The 16,601-nt window shown below is 44.9% G+C and overlaps 1 protein-coding gene across 5 annotated transcripts in view; it reads right to left on the bottom strand.

Annotated features, from left to right (window-relative positions):
* Positions 1-14,801, bottom strand: part of WDR59 (WD repeat domain 59) — a 107,598-nt gene extending 92,797 nt beyond the window's left edge. For 2 of the 5 annotated variants that reach the window (XR_010592640.1, XM_065567450.1), the window contains exons 1-5: positions 14,685-14,740; positions 8,246-8,295; positions 6,057-6,192; positions 1,581-1,666; positions 587-667 (exon numbers count right to left, since the gene is read on the bottom strand). Coding sequence is in view for 4 of the 5 variants with exons in the window: in XM_065567450.1 (XP_065423522.1) it covers positions 587-667; positions 1,581-1,666; positions 6,057-6,192; positions 8,246-8,286 (344 nt within the window). In the remaining variant the exon portion in view is untranslated. Of the gene's footprint in view, positions 1-586; positions 668-1,580; positions 1,667-6,056; positions 6,193-8,245; positions 8,296-14,684 lie in introns of all 5 variants that reach the window. The other 3 variants (XM_065567449.1, XM_065567451.1, XM_065567452.1) reach the window with 3 other exon arrangements.
* Between the last annotated feature and the right edge of the window lie 1,800 nt (positions 14,802-16,601).

The following is a 16,601-nucleotide window of genomic DNA, read 5'->3' as shown; positions in this document are numbered from 1 at the left end:
TATAATAATAAAATTAGGAGGAATTAACAAAGCTGGGCAGTCCCGATGGGCCAGATGCTGAGCTGGTGTAAGTCAATGCAGCACTGTGACAACTCACAGCAGCGGACACTCCGACCTTAGGACTTTAACTCACTCTTAGATGGAACTGGTCAAGTAATGCTTCACTCTAATGAAATACTTTAAATAAAAACAAAACAAAATTGTAAGTGTTTCTTTGCAATTTTTCAGGCTGTTGAAAAACTGAAGGTTTTTGACAAAAATAGAGTTTTTTCTTTCCCCCACAAGGGGAAAAAAGGCAGTTTTCTATTAAAAAAGTGGTGATGGAAAGATGGGGGGGAGGGGGAAATCAATCAGTGCCTCTTCCTGTGCAGTATGAGACCATGACATAACTTTATAGAACAGCACAACTGTGCAGATTCTGAATTTGCTTGAAGGACTGGGAGCCATTGAGATTAAGGGAATTGGTTCTGGCTTCTGCAAGCACAGCTGAGAGTATGAGAGCACTTTTCCCTCCAAGCTGCCAGTCACCGAAAAGAGAAGCCCCGTAATCTTCCCACAGCGTAAGAGTGGAGGCTCTTGTTCTTACTTGATATCCCAAACGTAGATATACGTGTCAACAGAACTGGTGACCAGCAGATCTGGCTCGAACACGGCCCAGTCTAAATCACTGCAAAACCAAAGGAGAACACAATTGTCAGTTACGCACGTATCACACTATTGGCATTCTCTTCTCGGCAATTTATAAAGCAACCCTCCACACCTTTCCGTAACAAACCCATGGCATTTGCATTGAGATTTCCTAAAGACTTCATGAATAAAAGCAGGACCTACCTTTTTTCTTTAAGTAAACGATCCTTGCCACACTCTGCCTTATAGCTACTACTTCTGCCCACAGCCCCACAAAGAGAGGGGATATTTTAGCAGCAAACCCCAGATTGCCAGGCATTTCTTAGCCCCAGCCCTCCATTTTGCCAGGCGCATCACAGCTGTATGTGCGACACAAACGCAGCCCTCACTCAGAGAGGGCTGGCAACTTTCCAAAGGGCCGCAATTAATCTTCACAATCCACATGCAGAAGAGAAATGCTTTCTTCACCCCGTCCCCAACACAGAATGAAAGCATTAGTCCTGTGACAATCCCAGGCCCACCCGCTGGCATGCATCAGACTCCAGAGCTTCCCTGTGTACTAGTGCATTAAGGACAGCCTGTGCCCTACTTCCCTATATCTGGTGTCAGTCCAAGTCATAGGTGGGATTCAGTTTAATAGCTCCACTGCTGTCTGTTTCCCTGATGGTGGCTGCTGTTCTTTAGGAGAACTGCCATAGGAAAATGTAATGACACCGAAGCCACCAGAGGCTAATCTGAACCAGATGTGCATGCTGCAGCCATGGAAGGGTGGTCTGTCTTTAAATCAGACATCTTCTCCCAGTGGGGTGGTGGCAACATGGAATAAGGAAGTAGGTAAAAATAGTCTGAATTTCTCCAAGCAAAGGGGCTGTGATAACTATACTTCAATGTACACCAGCTATGAAGATTTTCCTCACAGTACCTGAGCGATGCTGGGTTCCTCATTATCATACCTGATCACACGCGTGTGCCCTTGCAGTGACGTGCCAACTTCCCCGTTACCATCTTTCCATTTATACAGGTCAACTCGCTGGTTGCTCTGAAATTAAATGGATAAAATGAGGTGGTGGAAGGCCCCTGGAGCAGTACAGGGCTCCGGATCTGTCAGGTTCGGGGTTCCTGCGATTGGAACGATATCAGTTACTGGTGAGTCAAACCCTTCATGGCAGAGGCTTTGCTCAGACTGGGAGGGGAATGAAGATGAACCCATTCCTGACTGGCAGATAAAGCTTTTGAAACTCTCTTCAAGGCCTAAATCTTGCTTCAATTCACTCAAAATTAGAGGTGAATAAGAATGGAGACAAAATCCCAAGGTCAAATGTTTTCCTAAATGTCCTTTTCTGGGCTCTGTACCCAGAGTGTGGCGTTCAAACTACCAGCAGCCACGAGTCAGCCTGCAGGAATTCCTTTGCATTTTTTCAGATTTACCCTGGAATTTTAAATGACAGGTGGATGACAGGTCCCCCAACACCCATTCATGCCACTGCCAAACAGGAAGGAGTGACTGCTACAGTAGGAGCATTTCAAGGAGCTCCCTACTCCTTCTGGCTTGGGAATGAAGGCCCTAGCTCACATTGCTATTTGGAGACCCACAAGGACGACCCTGGTGTATGTATGGTAAGTATCTCCCTGGAACTGTTACTTAGATTGGAAGCTCTTTGGGGAAGGGAGTGTATTTTTGTTTTGTGTTTGTACAGTGCCTAGCACAACTGGGTCTTGGTCCATGACTAAGGCTCCAAGGCATTACTGTAATACACCTAATAAATAATAGTGTGGTTCCAAGACTCATTCCTGTTACAGCAGAGTGACCGCTCTGCTAGAGTTAAGAGCAGTTTTCTGTTTAAAGCTTGACTCCGAGTACTCTAAAATCTGAACAGTGAATCGGATTGCCTTGAAATTCAGTGTGCCTCAGGGGCTGTGGGGTTTTGTTAGTGATCCAAATTTGGCCCCATTTGGCCAAGGGGTTCCCAAAATAAAGCTCCTGGAAAAAACAGCTTTTCTTAGAGCTGACAGATTCTGGCAACCTTCCTTTTACTCACAGACAGAGATAAAACCAGGGCTCAGCTCATCACACCAGGGTCTCCACAGCACCCCCAGCTCTTTGGGGGAAATTAAATTAAATGCTATTTCAAAAAGGGCTCATTGCAAGCCTCCCGCGCTTGTTCTTGCGTCTAACTGATTACACTGAGCATGCACGGACAAAGGAGTTAACAGAATTGTTAGCTTCAACGTTTCCCAGCAGCTGGATAGTGCAAGTAGATAAGCAGCAGTCCATTGAACATGACCCAAGCTCAACTCTGTACTGTCCGGTTTTCAGAAGTTTGAGCTTCACTGAACCTGACATTCCGGAGAACATTAATTGCGTTAAAGTTTTTGCCATTTAATTATCTTCATTATCCGCTTGTTTTAACAGTACAGACATCTAATGGAAACAATAATAGTGCAGAGTACAGGCAGCTTACATTTATGCAGCACTCTTCATTCCAAAGCTCTGTATTTACAGATGGATAACACACTTCCCCATCACTAAAACGCAGCCCTCCAGCTCTGTGATGGAATGTGGCAGCTGTTTAACAGTGACAGCAATGCTGTACATGGGCTTAGAACAGGGAGACTCCCACAGCCAGTTGAAAGCGTCAGGGGATTTGGGGGAGATGGAGTACCAGTACCGCAGTGAAATTTGGTCAGGGCACCATGGTTACCACCTCATCTCTTTGTAGGATGTGTCAGCAGGTGTCTCAGGACCTCAGTCGCACACATCAGCCGGAAGGTGGCATCTCCAGTAGCACAGCCCCTGGTTCCAGAGAGCAACAGCTGCACACTCAGTGAGTGCTTCCCAACAACCACTCCTCAGGGCAAGCATGAGCAATGGCTTCAGAGGGGTCTGTTCACCCTCCTTGGAGGAATGTTTGTGACTATCCTGAAGGCAGGGGAATAACAGGGTCCCAGGACAGAAGGGCATGAACCTTCCCAGGCCAGACTCTAGTCAGAGCCAGGCACAGGGTGTGTGTGAATTCCTATGGGAAGAAGCCAAAAAATAAGAACTCCTCCTCCAGCAACCCTGGGATGGATTTCCTCTCTGCCTGCACTATCTTCAGTCATTTACAGCATGCAAATGAAATGTGAATCGCTCCCAAGTCAGTGGTGGTGTTTCACAGCCCCTGCACACAGCCATAAAGGGCCACCGAAGGTGTAGTTCACTAGAGAGTGCTGACCCGCTGTCTCCAAAGAAACTTGAAAACCATTGAAGACTTCAGAAGTGTCTTGAGAACACTGCACAGACTTCAAGGGAAAGGACTCTAGCATTCCTGCCTCCAAATTAGATAGGGTAAGTTTTAGCCTATGGAGACCCTTCTTCCACACTGCCACTGGAACGTCAGCCAACAACAAGGAAAAAAAAAGGACGGTCCTCTGGCCTGGAGATGGGGATGCCGCCACATGAGCCCTAATGCAAACTCCTTCCCTGACGTGCTTCAGCAGCGAGGATACCTATAAACCTATTATGACGACACTGATGCAAACTACAGCTTGTTATGGGGGAACAAAAGGATGCTCTTTGAGTCTTGAAGACGCTGGGTTAGAACTTTAGCACTGCTCTTCTGAAGGCAAGGCTACCTGGAGGGACCCCCTGGTTCACTGGGAGTTAGCAAAGCTCACACTGCTTACAGCATTCCCAGGAAGTTGGCTTGCTGCTGGAACCAGCATTGCGAGGACACTGAATTCCTTTTTCAGCCTGCATTTGAAGAGAAGCCTCTTCCTTGGCTTGCAACTAACATTGTTTTGGGGCTGCCAGGTATTATTGCCTGTGATCACCACAGGCTGTCAGTATCAAAAAGCAGTAGTAAAGGGCACCTTTTTGTAAGCCATTTAGGAAGAGCCAGCTGCCTGAAGGCACTGATAAGACACCTGTCATTTCTCTCATGGGTCAGAGCAACAAACGTAGGAGGATTCCTCCATTTTTTATTTTAAAACCACCTTTAGTTTCAATGTGAAAGTCACCTCAGGACAAAACATGGAAAAACCTTCCAACTAAGACAGGCCTGCACAACATGCGGCCCGGGTGGGCTCTTTGTGCGGCCCGCGGGGGGTGAGTAGGTGGGCTCACTGTGTGGCCCGCAGGGGAAGGAGGGTTTGTTTCTGTGGGGCGGGCGGCGCTGGGGGGGGGGAGGGGTTGTTTCAGGGGGGCTGGGTGGTGCTGGGGGGGTTGTTTCTGTGGGGCGGGGGGTGCTGTGTTTCGGGGGGCTGCGCGGTGCTGGGGGGGGGGGGTGGTTCAGCGGGGCCGGGGGGTTTCGGCCCTCAGCTGTTTTCTTTGGAGTAATATGGCCCTCGCCACTTTACGAGTTGTGCAGGCCTGAACTAAGAGTTTGTTCAGAGAAATAAATAAATAACCCCTGGGCTCTCCAGGGTGGATCATTTAGACTATGCCAGGAAATGGATGAGGCCAACACAGCCACCATCTTGACAGCTGAATGGGAAAACGTCTGTTCAGAGCCTGTGACCAATCAACGGGTGGATCTCTGCAAAGGGGCAGGAGACAGGCTTAGCAGGGGCTCAGCACACTGCCTCTATCACTGCAGGACCTGGTTTGTGCAGACCATAAGGATCAGGGCTGGAAATCGAAGCGAGGGTGCATGTGGATCTCCATGCCAGCCCTCTTTAGATACAGTTTTACATTATTGCTTTTTAGTCCATGTGCCACCTTATTAACTTCTTTATACCAAAACCATTCATTCCTTACTAACTAGGTCCTTTGCCCATTTGCAAACCCCGACTCTTTTTTCACCCTCCTGTGTTTGTTATGGAGGTGAGCCAATATTGATCGGCTTTATTTACAGGCTGGGTCAAGAACCACATCCCATCAGCAATGCCAAGAACAAAATAGTACAGAGCAAGAAATTTAACACACTTGTAAGTCATGTAACAAAATGGAGGGGTTAAAAAATGCAGAGCCCATCATTCCGTATTGGATAATGTTAATTTGTGGGCCCGATCTATTTGAGAAGGTTCTTTAGAAAAGACAAGTAAGAGCCATCTAGAATCACCATTCACAGACCCGTAACTAAGAACTACCACCTTGCCAGCAATAAACCAAATGTAAGCCCTGATCTTGCAATATGATTTGCACAGGTAGGCATATAGACACTATTCTTGTGCCTGCACAGAGCCCTGCCGGGGTGCTGGAACAGAGGGGGTCAGGAGGCCTGGCCCCATCACTTTTGGGAGTGGGAGTGCTATGCCCTCCCACTTTTTACTGGCATAAAGGTGAGTGATGGGGGAAGGGACATCAGGGGGCTGGGCCACAGTTCGGGAGCCAGTGACCCCCCCGCTTCTGCTGCTCCTGAGCCCCACTAGCCTTGTAGAGGCAAAGGTTCCACCTGCAGAACTAGGGCATTCGTGGAGATGTAAGTGTTTGAAGAGAGTGAGCTCACCGAAGCTGCAAAGTAGTGTGCATAGCTGTCATGTGGATTCCACTGCACGGCCCCAATGTCCCATTTGCTCTGACGGGAGATCTTGCGGTGACCTTCCGTCGGCACGTCCAGGTTAACTATGTAGAGGAAACGACGGCTGCAAGGCACATACACACAAAGAGCCTGCATTATCACGACTGGCCTGAAACCAAGCTGAGCTAACAATCTGCCTACCATGCAAAAAAAAAAAAAAAAAAGCATTTGATAAAGCAGAAATAAAAGTTACTCCTGCAAACGCTGAATTCCCTCAATCCCCTTTTGTTAAGTGTGTGAAGTCAAAAGTGTAGAAAGGAGCAGCCTGGAGACACTGATAAGTTAGAGAGGATCCAAAGAGAGAGAGAAAATATAAGAGGATAACAGGACTGTTAAAGTTACTTCTACAAAAGGCTGGCGCTGGAATGTCCTGAATGACTTATTACTGACCACACAAGGGTCAGATGTATAGTGAGCAAGCAGCTGTTCTGGGTGCTCTGACAGCACTGCCAAGAGGAAGAACCGGAAGACAGCTGGGTTTCCTTTGCAAACCAAGCTCAGGCTACATTCTCAGCAGCGTAAGGCTGCTGAGACTCTCTTACGTGGGGGAGAGGGACATGTGCAGGGTTTTCAAAGGGTGCTGAGCATGCTGGCAGACAGAGGCTTGGGAATGGGCTCAACTCTGGGCGTGGCACACACAGCAGATTTTCAAAATTGCAGGGTTGCCCCCTAAGCCGTTATAAACCCAGGCAAGCTAGCTGTGTTACTGACATGTGCAAATCAAAACGTGCAGGTGGGAATGGTATCCAGTTAGACCTACACTGACTGCCCGGCCTGCTGTTCCTGTTCAAATCAGACACTGCTGTGGACAAAGTGGCACTGAGGGATGTGACTGCAAGCAGGAGACAGGCAGGCTTGGGGATGGGTATCCAAAGACTTTGTCTTTTTGCTCTAAAGAGGTAGAGACAGGAGCAGTAGAGGGAGGAACGACCATTGAGCACAACCATGGAGTCAGCCAGACAGCTGCAGCCACATCTTTCATTTTGAAAAGAACATGCTAATGGCTGGTAATGTGCCATTAGCATATGGCAATTAGTTATTAGCTCACAGTAATGTGACAGATGGGAGCAAAGCACATGCAGCCTGAGTGGTTTAAACACCAGCCACTCAGGAGGCTTCAGAGTCACAGTGCTAAAGGGAGCAGGTGCTTTGAAAGCCTAATATCTATGGCACCTGCTAACATGCCATACCAATCTAGAGGGTTTCTTCCAACACCCAGAACTGCAAGACCATGCATGCATTCTGCAGGGTTATGCCCTCACACATCACTAGAGGACCATGATGGTAGCTGCTCCCCATCCTTGTCCTGACCTCCTCTGGGCCTGGTGTAACCTGACTAGTCCCTCCATATCTTGGTGATGGTGCTCCAGTGCGTAAGCACAGTGGTTTGCACTTTTCAAATATGTAATTCATTTGTTGGAGGCCTGACCTTGTGGTGCACACTCAGGGGAATGTCAGAGCCCAAGGGTTGCTCAGCCTAGGTCCTAATTTATAAGAGAGACACTTCTACTCTTCTCTCATGTTTCCCTTCAGGATCCAGAGAAGGCAAAGGCCAATGTACATAGGGGTCAGGTGCTCTCAGACCACTCCCTTCAGTTCCTCACACATACCTTGCCACACAAGTGTCCTATACAAAAGGAAATAGGGGGTAGGGAGTGGAGTGGGGGAGATGGGCTTTGGAAAGCTACGGTAGGATAAACTGGGGCATTAATTTTGTAGCTGATCATACTGCATGGATTTACCTGGCAGGGGAATTGACAGCAAAATCCAGAATCTCCCACCCACTTGCATAATTTAAGAGCCTATGAATCAATTTATGATTCTAAAGAAAACCATCAGTGATCTGTACTTCAAATAGAATTCCAGATGGCCATACTAGTTAAGTGACACTCCAAAGACTCCACTGGTGTCATCAGGAAAGCATCCACTGCAGAAACAGCAGCAGTGTTTGAGTTAATGTTTCTGTCTTTTACCCTCTATCACGTTGGAAACGTGACCCAGAAAGCTCTGAACAGAATTCAGTTTTACCCTCCTCAACATTACATGAGCTTTTCAATCAAGATCAGCCTGAAGGCCACTGATTTGACTTCTGAAAGAGATTTCCACAAATTTCTCACCCAGAGAGCACCGCATGCTGTCCAAGACAATCCACTGACATAGCAGTTGCCTGTCAAAGAGAAAAAAACTAAATTACACCCATCAGTTTAAGTTTCCAGTCAAACAAAACTATGTGCAAGATTGAAATCCTGAAGGAAAGCCTGCCCGCTTATCTTCAAGAAGGTCCAAGCTGGTAGGGTGGAAGCAAAGCTTGATTGACATCAGAGATAGAAGAATTATCTTCCCCCACAAATCACAGAATCTGGGATGGGGAGCTGAGCTGAAGGTTGAAGGTAGTGTGATGATGTTGTCTCTTTAGTGTAGGTTGAAGAATAGATATGACAGACACAGCTGCAAGCACTGAGAGATTACTTCATTTCCCTTAACGCTGCAACCACAGATGAAACCTTTTCATCACGGTTCTATAATGATTATTATTAATGTGGTTCTATTCCTGTTGTGAAGTAGCTTTTAAAAACATCTTAACCCTGCTTTTATTCCAGGGACCTCTTTTACAATCCTGCACATGTGTAACATGTGACCACTTCTGTAGGCCAGACATGCACAAATTGAAGATGGTGAAGATATATCAGAGTCTTATTTATGTTGGACTTTCCTATTGATGGAAACTAAGAGACCCGCAAAGTCCCTCCAGGAGCTTGAGACAGAACAGACTGGCAGATAAGATTCTGCAGGAAGAGAAAACTAGGAAGGTTTTGAAAAATTGACATCTATGTGCTAACGGTGCGTGGGAAGCTTTATCTGGAAAGCCAAGGGCCTAAGCCATCAATTTACATATAATTAAATGTAATTAAAAAAAAATTCTAGCTCTCATGGTTGCAAAGATAAGCTTCTGAATATGACCTGACTCTAAAGCAACGTAGTGCCATCAGCCTAAGTCTGCAGACAGCTAGGTAGCTTCAGTACTTTTACTGCTGATCAGAGCTTTGCGGAGCAGTAGCAGCGTGAAATTAACAGGACTCTGATCAGCTTCACAGCTACTAACTGGGCAGCAGAAAAAAGAATAAATATATATGTCGGTTTTACTCTATTGCCTGGCTGGCAAAACCTATGAGCAGGGTAGTGCTGGCTGCCCTCCCTACATTTTTTAGTGTTGGTATTGTTTTGTTCTGGCTAGTAGGGGGTCTCCTACACGTCTCCAAACCCTGAAGCTAAGAATTTAAAGCTACTCCCTTATTTAGGACCCTAAATAGTAAGAGCTAAAGCTATCCTCCTGGATTCCAGTTAAGAACTGCAAACAGAATTACTACTATAAAGGGTGTTATTACATTTACAGCAACGTAACAAAGGGAAGGAGGATTTGCCACGATATTTCTGTCACAGTTCAGGGCAACTGTACCTGTATTCCCCCGAGTGGTCCCTCAAGGGCACCCACTCTAAGTTCCCAGCTCCTCGGCCGTCACCTCTCTTGGGTAGAGATCTGCATTACTTTCCCTTCTTTAAAGGCTGCACAATTTTCTGCCTACACTCTGATATTCCCAGCAAGCCAGTCTGCCTAAAAGGCCAGCATCTGTGCTTTGCTTTCTCTCCAGAGGCTATGCCCTGTGGATAGCCTGCAGTTATAAGTTACCACACAGCTCTTTATAAGCAAGCATCTTTATTCTTCAGGTGAAAGCATTACAGAGAAAACATATTAAAAGACTAAAAGAACCTACTTGCAAGCTAAAAAGCTCATCAGAGGTCACTCCCAACTCCAACAAGGGCTCTGGTAGGGGTCTGTCCTTCAAACCTCACAACTCGGTTTTTTCCCCCCATGGTTACAGGTTCATAACTGGCACAGATTCAGAATCAAGAACCACCATGAATAGTTTGATCTTGGCCTCATGTAACAGGTAATCAGCAGACAGTGGCCTGCCCCTCAGGGCCTAGCTTCAAAAGGCTGAGTTTTCGCATAATCAGAGGTGAGGAATTTGCATTCACCGACCCCTAGATCGGGGTGGGCAAAATACGGCCTGTGAGCCGTTTTGAGCCGGCCCGCAAGCCGTCCAGCTCCGGACAGGCCACTGGGTTGGGGGCTGCACCGCACGGCTTGGCCCCGCTCCAGCCCGGATGCAGGTTGTAATTAATGCTCCAGCTGGGGTGCATAGCCCCGCTTCTGCTCCTACGCGCTCCAATGGGAGCTACAGGGGGGGTGCCTGTGGATGGGGCAGCGTGCAGAGCCGCCTGGCCATGCCTCTGTGTAGGAGGCAGAGAAGGGACATGCCTCTGCTTCCAGGAGCTGCTTGAAGTAAGTGCTGCTCGGAGCCTGCACCCCCTGAACCTCTCCCCATGCCCCAGCCCTGATCCCCCTCCTGCTCTCCAACCCCCTAGATCCCAGCCAGGAGCACCCTCCTGCACCCCAAACTCCTCATACCCAGCCCCACCCCAGAGCCCGCTCCTGCACTCCAACCCCAATTTTGTGAGCATTCATGGCCCGCCATACAATTTCTTCTATTCCCCAATGTGGCCCTAGGGCCAAAAAGTCTGCCCTAGATATTCCCCAGGAAATCCACTTGACACTTTTGTTACAAAAGCCCATTCTTGTCTGACACATTGTTCAAGATAGACCTAACTTTTCAAAGGACTCACAGCTGTCACATCTCCCCACTCAAGCAGATACATACAATCCCAACCCACAATAATATATGAACTATTCATTTAATGCAATGGACTCCAAAGATACTTAAACTTATTTAGTAAGGTCTCCCTAGGATATAGCAGGAAATTGCCATTTCTATCACAATAGTTAGAATAGCTCCTTTTATGAAAAATGAAGAGGAAAATAGCTGAAGCCATTATTGACATAAGCACTTTTAGTCTGATGAAGAACTAATCAACTGTCGGGTATTTAATACAGCTAGAGTGGAGCAACTTTATGCTCTTGGTACTTTGTCCATCTTTCCCAGGAGATGGGAGAAAGCCAATAATTCAAAGTTCAAGTCATCTTATACAAAGGTTTTTAAAATAGGTTTAGTCAGCTGTTCCTGTTTTAAAAAGCACTTTGCAATTTCGTAATCGTTCACGTATGGTTGTAATTAACGCTTTATGTATCGTATACTGCATTTGTAGACAGTGAGTAAGTGTTGTTAGGACAAATGTCAATGCCATAAAACTTACTGACGAGAACAGGACGAAGCACCAGTATACAATCTCACATGCGGGGCGACTGTTCTGTCAGTGTCACAAAGGAGGTCACCTAATAGCAAGATGGCTGCTCCAGCATTACAGGCTCAAATCTGGGTGTAAAAATTTCACTGTCAAATTCATTGCAGAGGTTTTGCATGCCAAGAAGTGCTTCTTCACAACATGACCTTTCAGAATGCAGCTCTGAGCAAAACTAAGACAGATTTCCTCTAGACTAAATTCTTAGGTTACCTGCAATTGCTGCAATTAGCGTTAACACTTATTTGGATAGGTATGTTCAAACTGTTGCATGTTTGAAAGGAATGCTGAGTCACTAGCACAGGCAGTATCCCCCACCCTCCCAAACAACTACATTAGGCAATTAATTTTGGTTTACTGCTCTTCATAAGCTTATTTTTACCCACCTTTGGGCTGCGCTGACAGCTTGCCAAGAACCTATGGGCCACATCCATTTTGATCAAAGAGCACAGATTACAACCTCCTTCAATTTCAGTGAGGAGATGTAACCTGTAGACACTCCAGGTTTTAATCAGCCATTTGGCCTTCTGCTAAGAGATACAGTATTGTAGACTGGGGCCTGGAGTTTCCACAAGTAATGTTTTGGTATTAAACATTAGGTTGGCTGCATTGAGGAGCTCTATGGGCTGTAAGTGCTGAGTGTTATTTGTCTGTAGGCTGCTCTTTAACCATCTGTGTAATGTTCATGTTACAGAGGCAGTGTGGATAGAACATGGGTGAGATGCAGGCTGTCAATGGTCTGAAGGCTGAACCCAGAAAATCGCTTCACCTCTGTGAAACTCAGCTTCCCCAGCTGTAAAATGGGGATAATGATACTGAGGTTTGCCTTTGTAAAACACTTGGAGAGCTACTGCTAAGAAGTGCTTTGTAAGAGCTAGGGAGTATTCGTGTTTTACCATATGCTGCAAGCAGAGCTCTCAATTAGCCCTCTCCACACAGACCCAAACATATGAGTGTGTTCAGTGTTAGTGAAAGGTGCTAGCCTACCAGCCCTGGGAACTGAAGTCCTCTACTTCTAGAGCAGGCAGTGCCAGTTCCTAAATCCACCAGTGGGCCTTGCAGCTGACCTGCAAGAAACAGCTCTAGGAGAAAGGAGGTAGGTTCAGCCTCCATAGTCTTTTAAATCCTCAGCTTCTCTATTAAGATTGACAACTGTCATGTTGAAATCTAACTGCAAGGAAGAGGACTGAGACCCCCGACATTTCACATAAACTGTCAAGTGGTAAGATTTGATCTCTCCTGATCTGGACCAGATCTGAACAAGTGAGCTAGAGGTGAACGTCTTCATCTCATTATCAATTCTCTGGAAGCAATTCTTCACCGTGGTGTCATGTTGATTTCTCAAAACTTTATCTCTTTAATATTTTGATTAGAGGAAGAGATGGAGGAATGTAAGACGTAAAACAAAGAAGGCTGTAGGCTGGATTAATTACAGTGAAAACATATTAACTCAACACATTTGTTCCTAAAGAAGTAGTGCAACAGAGCTGGTAATTTCCTGCAATATCCTGCACAAACCTGACTGAATTAAGTTGGTCTGTCATTGCGGCCAGGGACTGCATGTAATTCCATGGGGGAGAGGTATCACAGTTCTAACAGGAGCTAAGAACAGGGAGGCTGGTTAGGCAAATTCACCTCCAGAGCAGTATCACCACTTGGGGAGGCTTGCATATACAGGTTCAAACTGGATTCTCCAAGGACCAACAGACAAAGAAAGGACTTCTGGTTAAACAGCCTGAGTTAAAACAGACTCAGGGCCTTCTTTCTGATCCTACCAATGGACAGGACCATCTGTCTAAGTGAGGAAGGGGCAGTCCTTTCTTGAAAGGGTTGCCTTGTTCTGAGCAAAAAGGGTTATGAATTTGAAACCGCAGAAATAATCCCTGGTGGGGTTTAAAGGACTGTTTACTGGCCAGACCCCTTGTTGGAATTGGGGTGCTCTCTGGTATGCTTATTGGCATGTGTAGTATAGGCTCTTTTATTGTGTCAATATGTTGTCTCTGTAATCCCTTTACCGTAAGAGTAAATGTGCTTGCTTAGAAAGAGCTGTGTGGTAACTTAACTGTGATAATTACACTGTTTTCTGTCTCTGAGATGAAGAGTAAAGCAGGCCCTGCTTAGGCAGCCTGGCTCTACTGGGGAATTCACAGTGTAGGCTGCCTGGAAATATCCAGCTCAGGAGAGAGAGAGGCACGAGTCTCCACCCAAAAGAGGTGACTGCGGGGGAGCTAGAAGTGAAAAGTGGGAACTCTTGCTGGACCACAAAGGGAGAATACAGGTGCAGTGCCCTGAACTGTAACAGACAGAGCTACTGTGTTCAACTGTTGTTGCAATTGCTCGTGCTTCTTCTAAGCACGTTTCCTTATTTAGTATATTTTTAAACATTTAAATTTGGATGCACTTGTAAGAGGGTTTCACTATAAGCAACAGCTTCCAAAATATAAGCTTGCCTTACTGTTTTCTTGAAAAGAGGGCCTGCAATTTTCTTCCAATCAAACCCAACTGAACAATGTAGATTAGAAATAAACCGCCATAGAAAATAACGTAAATGTTGTTTTCCCCAGCAACCCAAGCAGTAACAAAAACAGTATATCAGCACGTTAGATATGGGTCTGTTCCCCAAATGTTTTAAATGGGTCATGGTTATATGAACAAGATATAATTTGCACATCAGATTTTAGATGATTAAGCTGGACAAAAATACTAGAATTCCTGGTATAGTCACTTTAATAAGAGGAATAAATATATGATCAGCAATTGAGCAAAAACAATAAAAAAGTTATTCTCAATTGATTGTTTACGTGCATGCACTGTATGCATTCAGCAAAGCATGGGATGCTTAGCACCAAACTTCAGTTTAAAATGCTCATTTTCTTGGCAACAGAGGTTATGATTTTTTTTTTTAATATGTTGCTTAGCAGGCCCAGAGCTGTCTTGGCTGTTCAGATATTTGATAGTCACTACACTTTCACACAAGGATTTCAAGGAAATGAAGCTAAGAGGATTTCCTACCATGATTATTGCCAGAGATCTTTCTGCTATTTTATTAAAGGAACCTTAAATGCAATAGACAGGCAGGAGAGGAAAGCAGCCAGGTTTCTGCATATCAACTTGGTCATTCATTTCCATTCACCATGAATCTCTTTTACAGATTGCAGCCATGCTTAAATCCCCATCACCTTGCAACAGTTGTAGCTGTGATGGTCACTAACACTGAAATCAGCAGCAACTGTCCAGATTGCCAAAATCCATTTCAGGAGAAAAACAGAAAATACTTTGACGGAGTCAGTCACTCACCCGGCAGTTAAGTAAAGGGAATAGGCAGGCGAGTCTAGAGTTAAAAAACAAACCTAGGTAAGCATGTTGTAAGAAGGGGAAAATGACACAAGTATGTCTTTTCCGGTAGTTTGGAAGAAAACATAAAACCAAGGCCTTGAACACTTATAGTCATAAATGATTCCAGGGCATTTCTCAAAAAAATAGGATTAATTCTGGGATCTTGCCCAAATCCTGGATTACAGAGACACCAACAAATTTAAAAATATATGTTGTAAACAAAGTAACATAGCTAAAAGTACCTGGGGAACCCAATTTACTGTTCACATTTTTATTCAACTTTACTTTAATAAGAACTGGTTTTGAAAAAGTTAAAGGGATAGTCAACTTTAAAAGGCTTCTACAACTGAATTAAAAGTAGTTTCACGTAACACACCCGCTACTGAGTATCCTTGCCAATCTTTGTGGTTAAGCAATTACATTTTATTTTTTAAACATATTTATCGCTCCCTATTGCTTCTTGAAGGCCTCGCACAAACAACGGGGAAATGACTGTCATTTCAAAGGAAACCCTGAACATGACTATATAGCAAGTACCACCAAAAAAGAGAATTCTCTAATATTTTAATTACAGGCATCTCAGTTGTTAATTGTAACAACAGGTAAGAAAAAATTCTTGACAGAAGTATGATTTTATACTTCAGTAAGGGTTTTGTTACCGTCTCATATGACCTTCTCATAAACAAACAAGAGAAATATAGCCTAGATGAGCCTACTACAAGGTGGGTGCACATTATCAATGGTTCACAATCGACCTGAAAGGATATCTCAAGGGGGGGTCCCACAGGGATCTGTCCTGGGTCCAGTTTTATTCAATATCTTCAAATATAATTTGGACAATGGCATAAAAAGTACACTTAAAAAGTCTGTGTACAGTACCAAGCTGGGAGGGGTTGCAAGCACTTTGGAGGGCAGGATTAGAATTTAAAATGATCTTGACAAACTGGAGAAATGGTCTGAAATAAATATGATTAAATTCAATAAGGACACAGACAAAGTACTTCATTTAGGAAGAAATAATCAATTGCACAAATACAAAATGGGAAATGACTGCCTAGGAAGGAGTATGCTGTGTTGTTGTAGCTATGTCGGTCCCAGGATGTTAGAGAGACAAGCTAGATGAGATAATAGCTTTTATGGGACCAACTTTTGTTGGTGAGAGAGAGCTCTTGAAAAGCCCTGAGTAGTTTGAAAGTTTGCCTCTCTCCCCAACAGAAGTTGGTCCAGTAAAAAAAAAAAAAATATTATCTCACCCACCTTGTCTCTCTAGGAAGCAATATTGCAGAAAAGGAGCTGGAGATTATAGTGGATCACAAACTAAATGAGAGTCAACAGTGTAACACTGCTACAAACAAAGTGCTCCTTCTGGGATGTATTAGCAGAAGTGTTGTAAACAAGACACAAGTAGCAATTACTCCATTCTAGGCAGCCCTGATAAGGGCTCAACTGGAGTATTGTGTTCAGCTGTGGACACCACACTTTGAGAAAGATGTGGACAAATCAGAGAACGTCCAGAGAAGAGCTAGAAAAATGTTTAAAGGTCTAGAAACATGACCTACGAGGAAAGATTGAAAAAACTGGGTTTGTTAGTTTGGAATAGAGATGACTGAGCAGGGACATGACGACAGCCTTCAACTATGTAAAAGGTTGATATAAAGAGGAGGATGAGAAATTGTTCTCTTTAGCCACTGAGGATGGAACAAGAAGTAATGGGCTTGAATTGCAGCACGGGAGATTTAGTTAAACATTAGGAAAAAGTTCTTAACGGTCAAGGTAGTTAAACGCTGGACCAAATTAACTAGAGAGGCTGTGGAATCTCAGTCATTGGATGTTTTTAAGAACAGATTGGACAAAACTGTCAGCTATGTCTAGATTTAT

The sequence above is a fragment of the Chrysemys picta genome, chromosome 14 (genome assembly GCF_011386835.1).
Source record: "Chrysemys picta bellii isolate R12L10 chromosome 14, ASM1138683v2, whole genome shotgun sequence".
NCBI classification, from domain to species: Eukaryota; Metazoa; Chordata; order Testudines; family Emydidae; genus Chrysemys; species Chrysemys picta.
Note: the sequence above shows the minus strand (reverse complement) of the source record. Positions and strands in the feature narration are given on the sequence as shown.